Below are 13,062 nucleotides of genomic sequence, written 5' to 3'. Positions count from 1 at the left end.
TGTTGCTATATAGTTTCTCCCGAGCGTGGATCCTTTTATGAGAAGTAAGACTACCATTCTGAGCAAAGCTCTTTCCACATTCCATGCATTTATATGGCTTCTCTCCTGTATGGATCATCTTATGGCAATTAAGATGAGCATTTCGAGCAAAGGTCTTTCCACACTCCATACATTCATATGGCTTCTCCCCTGTGTGGATCATTTTATGTAAAATAAGATGACTTCTTAGAGCAAAGGTCTTTTCACATTCCATGCATTTAAATGGCTTCTCCCCTGTGTGGAGCCTTTTGTGGATAGTAAGTCCACTGCTCTGAGCAAAGGTCTTTCCACACTCCATGCATTTATATGGTTTCTCTCCTGTGTGAATTATCTTATGGGAAATAAGATAACTGCTACTAGCAAAGGTCTTTCCACACTCCATGCATTTATATGGTTTCTCCCCCGTGTGGATCATCTTATGGGACATAAGAGTACCTCTTTGAGCAAAGGTCTTTCCACACTCCATGCATTTATATGGCTTCTCCCCTGTGTGGATCCTTTTATGGGAAATAAGATTACGTTTTTCAGCAAATGTCTTTCCACAGTCCATGCATTTAAATGGTTTCTCTCCTGTGTGGAGCTTTTTGTGTCTTCTAAGTCCACTGCTCTGAGTAAATGTCTTTCCACACTCCATGCATTTATACGGCTTCTCCCCTGTGTGGATCATCTTATGGGAAGTAAGTGTACTGCTATGAGCAAAAGTCTTTCCACATTCCATGCATTTATATGTCTTCTCTCCTGAGTGGATCCTTTTATGGGAAATCAAATTACTGCTATGAGCAAAAGTCATTTCACACTCCATGCATTTATATGGTTTCTCCCCTGTGTGGATCCTTTTATGGATAGTAAGTATATTGTTATTAGCAAAGGTCTTTCCACACTCATTGCATATGTAGAGTGTCTTCCCAGTGTGAATCCTTTCATGGGAAGTAAGTTGCCTTCTTGTTCTAAAACATGCTCCACATTCCAAACATTTATAAGGCTTCTCATTTGTATCAATCACTTTTTGAGATGTAAGGAAGTTATTACCAACAGAAAGAATGAATGTGCCGTTGGAATTTACTCCGTTGTCTTTTTTTATAGCATCTTCTTTGTTTTGTGTTAAATAGTGTTCATTCACATGTAATTCAGTTTTGATTAGCTTCACACATTTCCCAGTATATGTTTCCCTTATTTTCTCTTCTTGGGCAAGAAAGTCTTGCATTGGAGCATCAGTGGAAGATGAACTTTCCAGATTCCAAATCTTTGACTGGTTTCTCTCATGGCTTTCGAATTCCATTTGAATTCTAAACATCTCCATTCCATCTTTAGCATTGATCACTTGGAACAGTTCACAGGAATCTTGATTCTCCTGCCCATTATTACCTTCAAAGCAAAAGGGAAATGAAAATGATAACAAGATTAGAGGAAAAGATCACACTATAGAAAGTTGTGAATTTCCTTCTGAAGTTTTCCAAAATTCCATTATGTTGAATTTTTGCATGCCTACAGTGGTATGATATAGACATGATGGTTTCTATATTCGTGAATTATGAATATATTGCACACACATAGGGTTTAGGAGGCCAAAACAGGCCCTTATTCACACTATAAGATGCACAGACATTTCCACCCACTTTTTTTTGGGGGGGGGGGGACAGAGTCTTATAGTCTAAAAAATACGATAAGTCACAGCGGGGTGGTGTAGTAGGTAGGGCGAACATTGCAGCGCTTCTGCTGTCATTCATAAGCGTGAACGACCACCATGGTGCTGCAACACTCATAATATCGGGATTGGGTCTCAAGTACTTGGGGAGGGCTGGCCATAACTTGAAACAGCTAAGTTAACTGTCGTATCTCGGGGATTACCTGTACCCTAATATGCTCTGAGTCACACTGCACGGGGGGCCTTTGTTCTTGAATTGGATTGGAAGAATGTTCTTCCATGGCCTGAATGTGAAAGTTCTGTTCTCACACAATTTTGGATGTTTCAGAGGACAAATGACAACACACTCCTCTCAAATGACCTCCAGAGGACACACAAAAGCACACCTCATTCTTTTCAGCCCCCACAGATTTTCCTTCTCCCTCCCAGGAGATGATATTTGATTAGTGGTTTTTTAATTAAAAAAAAAACTAACTATAATCTGTCGTCTTGAACTCTCTGATTGGGGACTAGAAAACACTTACCCAGAAAGATTACATTCCTATGGTTTTCAAGCATGACTTCCGAATGCAGCGCTTTCTGGTCAGGATCCAGCTGAGACCATTCCTCCTCAGAGAAATACACACCCACCTCCTCGAAGGACACAAGACATTTCTGAACATGGAAAAAAGAACAGAGGATTTGCAAGGTCTGTTCATCTTCATCATTTATTTAGACAAGATTTTGAAAGAATAGTGCTCGGCCACCTGAGAACCACCAGATTTGCTGTTAGACCCCCTGCAATTTGCCTAGTGAGCGAATAGATTGACAGATGATGTTGTTAATATGACTCTGCAATACATCCTACAACATCTTGAATCTCCAAAGACCTATGCAAGGATCCTCTTTGTAGACTTCAGCTCAGCATTCAATATCATCATTCCAGAACTTCTTCTAACTAAATTAAATCATCTAGCTGTACCTGATTACACTTGTAAATTGATCATAAGCTTCCTAACATACATGAAGCAGCAGGTGAAGCTAGGCAAAATCACATCAGATTCCTGTACAATTAGCACAGGAGCACCCCAGAGCTGTATGCTCTCTCCACTTCTCTCTATACATCAATGACTGCATCTCAAATGATCCCTCTGTTAAAATACTGAAGTTTACAGATGATACAACAGTGATTGGTCTCATTCAAGAAGATGAATCTGCATACAGATGGTAGGTTGAACAACTAGCCTTGTGGTGCAGCAAGAACAATATTGAACTAAAATCACTCAAAACCGTAGAAATGGTGGTGGATTTTAGAAGAAAACCTCCTATACTACCACCTCTTACAATATTAGACAACACAACATCAACAGTAGAGACCTTCAAGTTTCCAAATTCTATCATCTCAAGACTTAAAATGGACAACTAACATCAAAAATGTCATCAAAAAAGCACAACGAAGAATGTTCTTTCTGAGCCAACTCAGGAAGCTCAAACTGCCCAAAGAGCTGCTGATTCAGTTCTAGAGAGGAATTATTGAGTCTGTCATCTGCACCTCCATAACTGTCTAGCTTGGTTCTGCAACCAAAACCAAGCAAGACAAATATAGACTTCAAATTGGAACTGCAGAAAAAACAATTGCAACCAATCTGCCTTCCACTCCCAAAGTCCATCGGGGCTGAACCGCAGGCTTCTCTATCCTTAGGCCAGCTAGCCTTTCAGGTAAAGTTGGTTCTGCAGTTTCTCTTTCAATCTCATCATCATCGCTCGCTTGCAATGACATTTTCTCCGTCCTTCTTGTGAGTACACCCCACACGGTAGGTTGAAAACTCCTGATGGGGTGTGAGTGAGTCTTTCGCTTACTGTCAGCACTCCTCCATTGAATAATTAGGAAAGAAAACCACGAGACTCCATTGTTAGAAATCAAGTGTACTTTTACTAATTATAAATGATTAGAAGCGTAGCAAAGCGAAGACTGATTATTTAGGCGCGAAAGCAAATGATATCTAGAATAACCCATCCCCCTTCCTTGGCATCCCAGTTACAGTCCAATCATAATTCTCCCAAGTGTCAGGTGTGAGATAACTTCGAAAGGCATCACCCAGATGGAATGTCGGTGCCGTTGGCCTTGGCGGGAAACCTCCTCCGCATGCGCAGTAAGACAGGCAGCAGAAACTCCAGAATCTTCCTCCAGCACAATTAGTATTCCCCTCCCAAATACCATGCCCCCCCTCCCCGTTTCAATGGCAACCGAAGCAGCAGCAAAGCAGAAGCTGACAGAGGACCTATATACTGCACAAGTCAAAAAGAGTGAAAATATCTACAGACCCCTCGCATCCTGGACATAAATTGTTTCAACTTCTCAAAATGATGCTATAGAGCACTGCACACCAGAACAACTAGACATGAGTTTTTTCCTGAATGCCATCACTCTTCTTACCAACTAATTCCCACAACACTGTCAATAATTTATTAAGAATGTATTACTATTATTCTTCTCTTCCTTCCTAGTATCTCTCTCTCCCCACTTATGACTATAACCATGTTGCTTGTATCTTTCAATTTATATTGTTTTTATTTGTTTCCTAGTACAATTTGATAGCTTATTATTATCGTTTATCGTTTATTAAACTTGTATGCCGCCCTATTCCCGGAGGACTCAGGGTGGCTAACAAACCAAAAGGAATGGGGACAATATACAGACAACAAAACAAGACAAAAAACAAAATACAGAAAACAGATTAAAAACTCTCAACAGCCACACAATTCAAGTCAGCCCCAGGCCTGCCGGAACAGCCAGGTCTTAACGGCTTTGCGGAAAGCCTGAAGGGTGGTGAGGATCCGAATCTCCACGGGGAGATCGTTCCAGAGGGCCGGAGCAGCCACAGAGAAGGCCCTCCTCCGGGTGGTCGACAGTCGACATTGGCTAGCTGATGGAATCCGGAGGAGGCCTAATCTGTGGGATCTAATTGGTCATAGGGAGGTAATTGGCAGGAGGCGGTCTCTCAAGTACCCAGGTCCGATACCATGTAGGGCTTTAAAAGTAATGACTAGCACCTTGAGGCGCGTCCGGAGTCCAATAGGCAGCCAGTGCAGCTCGTGGAGGATAGGTGTAACATGGGTGTACCGAGGTGCACCCACAATTGCTCGCGCGGCTGCATTCTGGACAAGCTGAAGTCCTCGAATGCTCTTCAAGGGCTGCCCCATGTAGAGCGCATTACAGTAGTATTATTAACCTTGCCTATCCCTGAGTGTTGTATCTTTTTATTCTTGATGAATGTATTTTATTCTCCTTATGTACACTGAGAGCATATGCACCAAAGACAAATTCTTCTGTATCCAATCACACTTGGCCAATAAATAATTCTATTCGATTTTTTAAAGAAGAGGATAAAAGGGGAACTCAACAAATTTGCATGCAAGACCAAATTGACAGGAATAGCAACAGTCCTGAAGATAAGCTCAAGGTATAGAAGTATCGACAGATTGCCCGATCTATTAAAATGAAATCAACAATGAGAAATGTAAGGTTCAACATTTGGGAAAGAAAAACCAAATGCACTGGTATAGAATAGTTGATACCTGGCTCAACAGTAGTAAGTGCAAAAAGGATCTTAGTGTCCTAGTGCAGTGTTTTTCAACCTTTTTTGTGCAAAGGCACACTTTTTTCATGAAAAAAATCACGAGGCACACCACCATTAGAAAATGGTGCACCCTGGTCAACACTGAGTAAGGAGCCTCCCTGCCAGGCCACAGTGGAAGGCCAGCTCAGTGGTGTGTGTGTGTGTGTGTGTGTGTTATTTCAGTCAACCAAGGTTGGGAAGCAAGACTCTGTCCAGCCATCGTTTGCTAATGCGGCCCCAGCTGACCTCTGCTCTTGCCCAGCAGCAGGGGCTGATTCTTGGTCTGGTGAACTGTCTGCGTGTGTGTGTGTGTGTGTGTGGTGTGGTGTGCGTAAAAGAAAGCAGCCCTGGGCTTGGGTTCTCAGTGGACCCCCTGAAGAGCCTTTCCTGTGGCTGGCTGTGGAGGTGGGATCCTCACTCCCATGGTCTCAGAGGGCAGGGGCTGGCTGGGAGGGCAGGGGCTGGCTGGGAGGGTCTCTTGGCCTCTGTATGCAGGCCCAGCTCAGACCCCTGCCCAGCATCCCCTTCCACCCAAGCTCACATATTAAGTGAAGCAAAACAACCCTCGCACGGAATAAAAGCTTCGTGAAAAGTTTTCATTTCTTTTAAAGCAAAGGGTAAAAAAAAAAAAATTACTTTTTGGATCCCTCCACACCAGCAAGCTCATCTCACCAGCCACGCGCGCGGAGGATCCACGGGGGGGGGGGGGGGGGGAGGAGGAAAGGATGCGCCTTTGGAGCGGCCCGGGGAAAGGGAAGCGGGTGGAGATTCAGGTGATGGGGGAGGTGTGACTACACGCCCCCCCTTCCGCAGCCCGTTCAAATATCACATCCTACCGGCGAAGGGAGCGTGAGGGGCGGCGCGGCGATGTCCTCCCCGAGGCCGGCCAGTTGCGGCGCTCGCCCCCTCCCCCTCCTTCCCCCTTCCCGACTGGCGCAGGTGAGGTGGGGCGCGCGGACTTGGCCTCCCGCTGAGCCTGGGCGCGCGGCTGTTTGGCGCAGCCTGTTCCGGGACGGCGCTGCCACTTTTCTCCCTCGGTGGTGGTGGAGGAGGAGGACATACAAAAAGGGAAGCGGAGCCCGAGTTGGCTTGGTTGGGCTCCACGCTTTCCTCCTGCGACGGGAATCCCACGGGAAAAACCTCCTCAAAAACCTCGCCTTTTGCGCCCTTCCTTGGAGCAGCTCTTTGCTCTCCTCCATTGCTCCAGGGCCCTGTGTTGGCGGGGGGGGAGTGGGCGGGAGCAGGGCGCGCGTGGCAATGCCGGCGGGTGTTTTTCCCACGGCACACCTTACACTATGTCACGGCACACTAGTGTGCCGCGGCACAGTGGTTGAAAAACACTGCAATAGGCAGCCAGTGCAGCTCGTGGAGGATAGGTGTAACATGGGTGTACCGAGGTGCACCCACAATTGCTCGCGCGGCTGCATTCTGGACAAGCTGAAGTCCTCGAATGCTCTTCAAGGGCTGCCCCATGTAGAGCGCATTACAGTAGTATTATTAACCTTGCCTATCCCTGAGTGTTGTATCTTTTTATTCTTGATGAATGTATTTTATTCTCCTTATGTACACTGAGAGCATATGCACCAAAGACAAATTCTTCTGTATCCAATCACACTTGGCCAATAAATAATTCTATTCGATTTTTTAAAGAAGAGGATAAAAGGGGAACTCAACAAATTTGCATGCAAGACCAAATTGACAGGAATAGCAACAGTCCTGAAGATAAGCTCAAGGTATAGAAGTATCGACAGATTGCCCGATCTATTAAAATGAAATCAACAATGAGAAATGTAAGGTTCAACATTTGGGAAAGAAAAACCAAATGCACTGGTATAGAATAGTTGATACCTGGCTCAACAGTAGTAAGTGCAAAAAGGATCTTAGTGTCCTAGTGGACAACCTCTTAAACAGTCAGCACAATGCTACAGTTGCCAAAAAAAACAAACCCCAACAACAGAATCATAGGCTGCATTAAGACGGATAGAATCATTATGACATGAAGTGTTAGTACCACTTTATAATGCCTTGGTAAGACCACACTTGGAATCCTGCATCCAGTTTTGGTTGCCAGATGTAAAAAAGAACTTGAGACTCGAGAAAAAGTGCAGAGAACAACAACAAAGATGATTAGGGGACTGGAGACTAAAACATATGAAGAACGGTTGCAAGAACTGGGTATGTTTAGTTTAATAGAAAGAAGGACTAGGGGTTGACATGATAGCAATGTTCCAAGAAGCAATGGATGAAAGCTATTCAAGGAGAGAACCAACCTACAAGTAAAGAGAACTTTCTTGAAAGTGAGAACAATTAATCTCTTGCCTCCAAAAATTGTGGGTGCTCCAATACTGGACGTGTTTATGAAGAAATTGGACAGCCATTTATCTGAAATATTATAGAGTTTCCTGTGTGAGCAGGAGATTGAAAACCTCCAAGATCCCTACCAACTCTGTTATTCTGCTCCATTGTTCCCAAATTCCCAAAGGAAAGATATGCACTAAGTTAAATGGCTGTGCGTCACACAAGTCCTCATTTTAGTGAGAAAATGGGCAAATGTGAAAATTGCTTTCGCTGAAGAAATATGGAGGGAAGCTTTATCAAGTTCATTGATTCTGAAAAATCTTCAGTGCCTTTCAGCAAAGTAATCCTACTTCTGGATCAACTTGATCTATCACTCTGTCTGTCATTCATTGATCTGGTAGTCTGAGCCATTGGCTGAAAGGAAGAAAAAAAAGAAGAGAAAATTCCCTGGCAAAGTCATTTCTCAGCCTTTGCAAAGCTGGAATGTTTGATTTCCTAACTGAGGATTGGAAATTATTTTGTAGCCCAAAGTACCGTGATTTCATGCTCAACATGGCCACTCCCTTTGGATTTTGATAGTCTGCTTTATTTTTTTTAACACAATTTGCTTATTTTTGAACTACAGGTTATAAATGAGGCTTTTAAAAAATAGTAATGTGGGAATGTGAGTATTTATTTATTTTTCATTAGCCCTGCACAATTCCGAGTCAAAGAATTACCCCAAGAAATGGGCCTCCAGCAGTTCCTGCCAAGGTGATACGCTTATTCATATGTCTTGAAGGATTTTTTAAAAAACTACTTCTTTTAAACTCAAAGTTACTGGAGTACCTAGCAGAACAAGATAACCAGAGGAATGCTGACTGACAGCAACCTGAACCTGCTATTCTGCTCTCCATGTTGTAGAATAACACAAAAATGATCCAGGCCAAACAAGGGAGGAAAACAGAAGGAAGAGAGCACTCTGCACACCCCCTTCACTTCCTGAAAGGAAATAAAAAAATCTAATAACTTTTCCCTTTCTTACTTGATTTGGTGGTTCAACCGCTGTTTGAGTTCCGTCATAAAAACCAGAAAGCTTCATTGTTTCTTTCTCTGTAAGGAATAAATAATTTCAAAATGCATATTTAACAAAATAAGAGATACACTACAAAAGAGAGGGTAAGACAGATGGGATCTCTCTGGGTAATCAGAGGAACTTCAATTACCTCCTGAGGTGTTCTGACTTGGATCTTCCCAAGGGATCCTCCTGAAAAATAGCTCCTGAGGGGGATTTGATGGGTTCTTCTCTCCCTCAGGATCTCTGATCTCCACAGTGCAGCACTTCAAATAGGAGGAAGGAAAAAAGAAGCAGAATTAATGTACAGTTGAGTGAAAATACAATGGAAAAATGTTCTACAAGAATTGGTGAGTTGCCACGCTATGAATGTACCAGAAGTTTGGGAAGGAGGAGTGAAGTATTCAAACACTTCTTCTATTCCCTTCTGAGCTCCCTAAAGTCTCTCACCTGCAACTGGACCTGCTCCTTCTGCTCCTCCGCCTGGCTCAGGAGGAAGCCTTCAGCCAGGGCCACCGCCTGGGAGCTGCTCTCTGCTCCACACTCCCGCACCCAGCCCTCTATCTCTGGGGGCAGCAGGAACAGGAGATGCTCCAGAACCACCAGGTCCAGCATCTGGGCTTTGGTGCGTTTTTCTGGTCTCAGCCATCGCCTGCAAATGTCATGTAGTCGGCTGCAAAGACCTCGGGGACCTTCAGCCTCCCGATATTGGATGAAGTTCCCAGGCTGAACTTTTGAAGGTAGGATGGTTTCCTCCTCCAGGATGTTCTGCCCAGTCCTTCTCCAGAGCTTCTCCCCCTTCCCAGGCTGAACAGCTGAAGGGCCTTTTCCACTTCCCTCCTTGGCAAAAGGTTGCGTCTCCATCCTTTCTCTGTCCTGCAGAGCAACTCCAAATGGGTCCAAGGAGTCTGGTGGGTCTCCAGATGCCTTTTCCTTCACAGGACCATTTCTGGGACGGATCCCTGCAAGTTATTCCGCTCTTTTTTTCCCCTAAGAGAAAAGTTTGCCTTGCAAAGACCACAAATGGCTTCCAGTTTCTGTGTCTGAGATGGAAAGAAAAAGAAAAGCCAAGAATTAGAAAGTGGAATTCAGCCACTGAACAACCTTCACCCAACTGGAGCCACAAGCAGGAAGGAAGCAGCCTCCGGAGACAGGATCGGAGCCTGGTGCGAATCCTGCCTCCTCCTCGCCCGGCTTCTCTCTCCTGCTGGGCCCCCGCAAGACCGACCCTCCCCTCCCCCCACTAGGGCTCTTCCCTGGATCCCCGCCGCCTTCCCGGCAAGCCCGCTTCTCCTGCTTCCCTCTGCAGGGAGTGGGCGGTTGGTATGCATGAGACCCGTAAATACCGCCTCCCCCCTCTTACTAGGGGAACATCTAGATGTCCCCGTCCCCCCTCCGCCAGCCTCTCCGCCTCCTCCGGATCCCGAGCAATTAAGGAGAGCGAGTGCCGCGTCCTAGAGAGGCAAGGGTCAACGATGTCACTTCCTGCGCCGCCTCCTCTAGAAAGCCAGCCGTGACGTTCGCCCTCCAGTGGGCCAATGGGGAAGCGCCTGGAGTTCCCTTTCCCTTGGCAGAAGGCGCCCCCTGGAGGATTTGGGGCAAAGTGACAGGTCGTAGAAAGGGCGGGAAAGAGGAGCGCCTCTGAGGGGAGAGGGCGGGGATGATGGGCTTGGGAGTAGGGGGAGAAAGGCCTTTTTCAGTGCCTCCCTTTCAGACAAAGGCTTCAACGTCTGTCCTTCTTTTTCCCCTTTTATATTAACCGAAATGTACTGAAGGAGGTTTTCCTCTTTCTTCTGCTGCATTTTTAGAGCGGTTTGGTTATTTCTTCTATATAGCGCAACTCCACTCTTTCATTCGGTCTGTCTGTCTTTCTATCTATCTATCTATCTGTCATCTATTTATTAATAGAATAGAGATAATAGAGAAGAGAAAAGGAAATACATCTTTTTTGTGGCAGCCGCTGAGATGTCGGAAGATTCCATCATGTCTCCCCTCATCCTTCTCTTCATAAAATATACAATGTAGTGAATTAAAAGCCAAATCCCACCATACAAAGAACTTAAATAGGCAGAAAGTGATCAAATAAAATAAAAAAATACGAAAAAGACACCCACACTTCCTCCCTCCCCCTCCAAGAAACAACCACAAGAACTGCACACACCACAAAGGAAGGGACTTGTGGGCATAGAAAAGGACAACTCAGATGTTTGGGGAGGTTGGGAGACGTTTCCTTGACCGTCCCCATCCAGGCAGAGGCAGTAAAGGGAGCCGCCTAGCTCCAGGCCCTGCCTATCAATAACCCCCTGCAGTGTAGGCCTGACCAGGGGCCGGAAAGAGAGGGGGAGGGGAGATTTCTTTTCAGCAGTGCCTTATTTCTACTGCAGGTTTTGCTTTATATTCTCCTTTTCCTCCCCATCTCTTTTTCCCACAGAGCTCCTGAGTTGATCCTGCCGTCCCTTCCCGCTTTCTGTGGGAAAGCTTTCTTTAGGAAGAGCTGGAGAATTTCCGCCTTTGGAGGGGGCCGAGTGGGGAGGGGAGAAGAATCACAGCCTGGATCTTTTCCTGCTGAGACCCCCAGCTTTCTTTCAGATCCTCCCTTTTAAGGGGACAGGGAGTGGAGATCATCTAGTCTTCCTTCACTTCAGGAAAAAAAGAGCCGAGGTGGCGCAGTGGTTAAATGCAGCACTGCAGGCTACTTCAGCTGACTGCAGTTCTGCAGTTCGGCTGTTCAAATCTCACCGGCTCAGGGTTGACTCAGCCTTACATCCTTCCGAGGTGGGTAAAATGAGGACCCGGATTGTTGTTGGGGGCAATATGCTGACTCTGTAAACCGCTTAGACAGGGCTGAAAGCCCTATGAAGCGGTATATAAGTCTAACTGCTATTGCTAACTCTTGGATTGCCTATCTCTCCAGACCCCCCAACCTCTCCTGCTCAGCCAAGACCCCCAGTCAGAGCCATGGCTTCAAACATCCACCAGACAGCCACTTCACTCGAAATCCCTCTGGTGCTTAGCCAAGTATGCAGGCCAGTGGATCCATGGACATCCCAGAAAGTCTGCATGCTGAGATGGCATACCGCTATATAAGGCCTTGGGGAGGCCAACTTTGGAATCCTGAATCCAGTTCTGGTCACCACGATACAAAAAAGATATTGAGACTCTAGAAAGTCTAGACTCTAGAGCTTTGGAACTTTGTTATTGCAGATGCTGACTGCTGCCACAATCCTTTGTATGCAAAAATGGAAAGATCCCTCCATCCCAGTGGTGAAAATCATTTTTTTTTACTACCAGTTCTGTGGGTGTGGCTTCGTGGGTATGGCAGGAGGATACTGCAAAATCTCCATTCCCACCCCACTCTCGGGCCAGCCAGAGGTGGTATTTGCTGGTTCTCCGATTTGGTATCTCAAAATTTCTGCTACCGGTTCTCCAGAACCTGCTGAATTTCACCACTGCTACATCCCCAAGATGGAAGAAGGATAGATGGAAAAATGAGGAAGTTGGCAGAGATGGAAAAATCAATTGTTTTGATCAGAGAAAGAAATAGATCCAGCTGTATTTCTACCTGGAAACCATTTCTGGACTTTGTGATTGAGGGGGGGGGGGGGGAAATGAGACCTGAACTGGGATCTGCTGATTAGGTTAAGTTTTTGTTATTGTTATAGAGATTATTAATTTATTCAGAATGTCCTATAGGAATAAAAAGTTAAAGCTGTAATTTCACTTTATATTTTACTGTGCTGAAATATGCCCCCCCCCTTTTCTCTCCCTCTTCCTGTTATGCTACACTTCTCATTCCCCTTTCTTTTCTTTTCTCCTTTTATTATTACTTTTATTTTCTATTTCATACTATGATAATCAACAAAATTAATAAAAAGCAGCCTTTTGTTTTTAGGAGCGCTTCCTCTTCCACAGCCAAAATATCCAAATTCCTGGGAAAAAAGCTCATCACGATTCCACTCCAGATCTGCACTTTTCTGCTGGCAAAGTTTATTCCAAAATGTTACTTGATATATTTTTCTGCTGAAAGAGAGACCTTTGAAAGGATAGGATCCCTGGGACCAGAGCTTTGGTCTTGCAAGCTTTCAGACTCTGGAGCCCCTTCTCGGGAAGCTTCTCCCCAGCAGAGGTTGTGCCCTTCTCTGTGGCAGTTGAATAGTGCCTGTTTTGTACATATTTGTATTAAAATATAGGCCCTCATTATTTAATTAGTCAACGTTTTAGTCCACCAATCTAATCCCAATAACTATCATTAAAACAAATATGTCACAATTTTTCAACATCCAAGTTTTATATCTATTACTTTTAATATATTATATAAAATATGCATAATATTACCTCAATTTCTTGTGTCTGCCTCTAGTCTAGCTCCCAGTAATGCCAATCTTGCGTTACGAAACATTTCCTCTATCCATCATCTTGCCCATTTT

The 13,062-nt window shown here is 44.9% G+C and overlaps 1 protein-coding gene across 1 annotated transcript in view; it reads right to left on the bottom strand.

Moving 5' to 3' along the window:
• Nucleotides 1-13,062, bottom strand: part of LOC116502596 (zinc finger protein 845-like) — a 123,771-nt gene that overhangs the window by 13,014 nt on the left and 97,695 nt on the right. Inside the window, exons 7-12 of the mRNA XM_032208472.1 lie at nt 9,880-9,938; nt 9,086-9,597; nt 8,787-8,901; nt 8,606-8,673; nt 2,209-2,338; nt 25-1,404 (exon numbers count right to left, since the gene is read on the bottom strand). Of these exons, the coding sequence (XP_032064363.1) occupies nt 25-1,404; nt 2,209-2,338; nt 8,606-8,673; nt 8,787-8,901; nt 9,086-9,597; nt 9,880-9,938 (2,264 nt within the window). The remainder of the gene's footprint in view (nt 1-24; nt 1,405-2,208; nt 2,339-8,605; nt 8,674-8,786; nt 8,902-9,085; nt 9,598-9,879; nt 9,939-13,062) is intronic.

The sequence above is a fragment of the Thamnophis elegans genome, chromosome 2, assembly GCF_009769535.1.
Source record: "Thamnophis elegans isolate rThaEle1 chromosome 2, rThaEle1.pri, whole genome shotgun sequence".
In the NCBI taxonomy this organism is placed as follows: Eukaryota; Metazoa; Chordata; class Lepidosauria; order Squamata; family Colubridae; genus Thamnophis; species Thamnophis elegans.
Note: the sequence above shows the minus strand (reverse complement) of the source record. Positions and strands in the feature narration are given on the sequence as shown.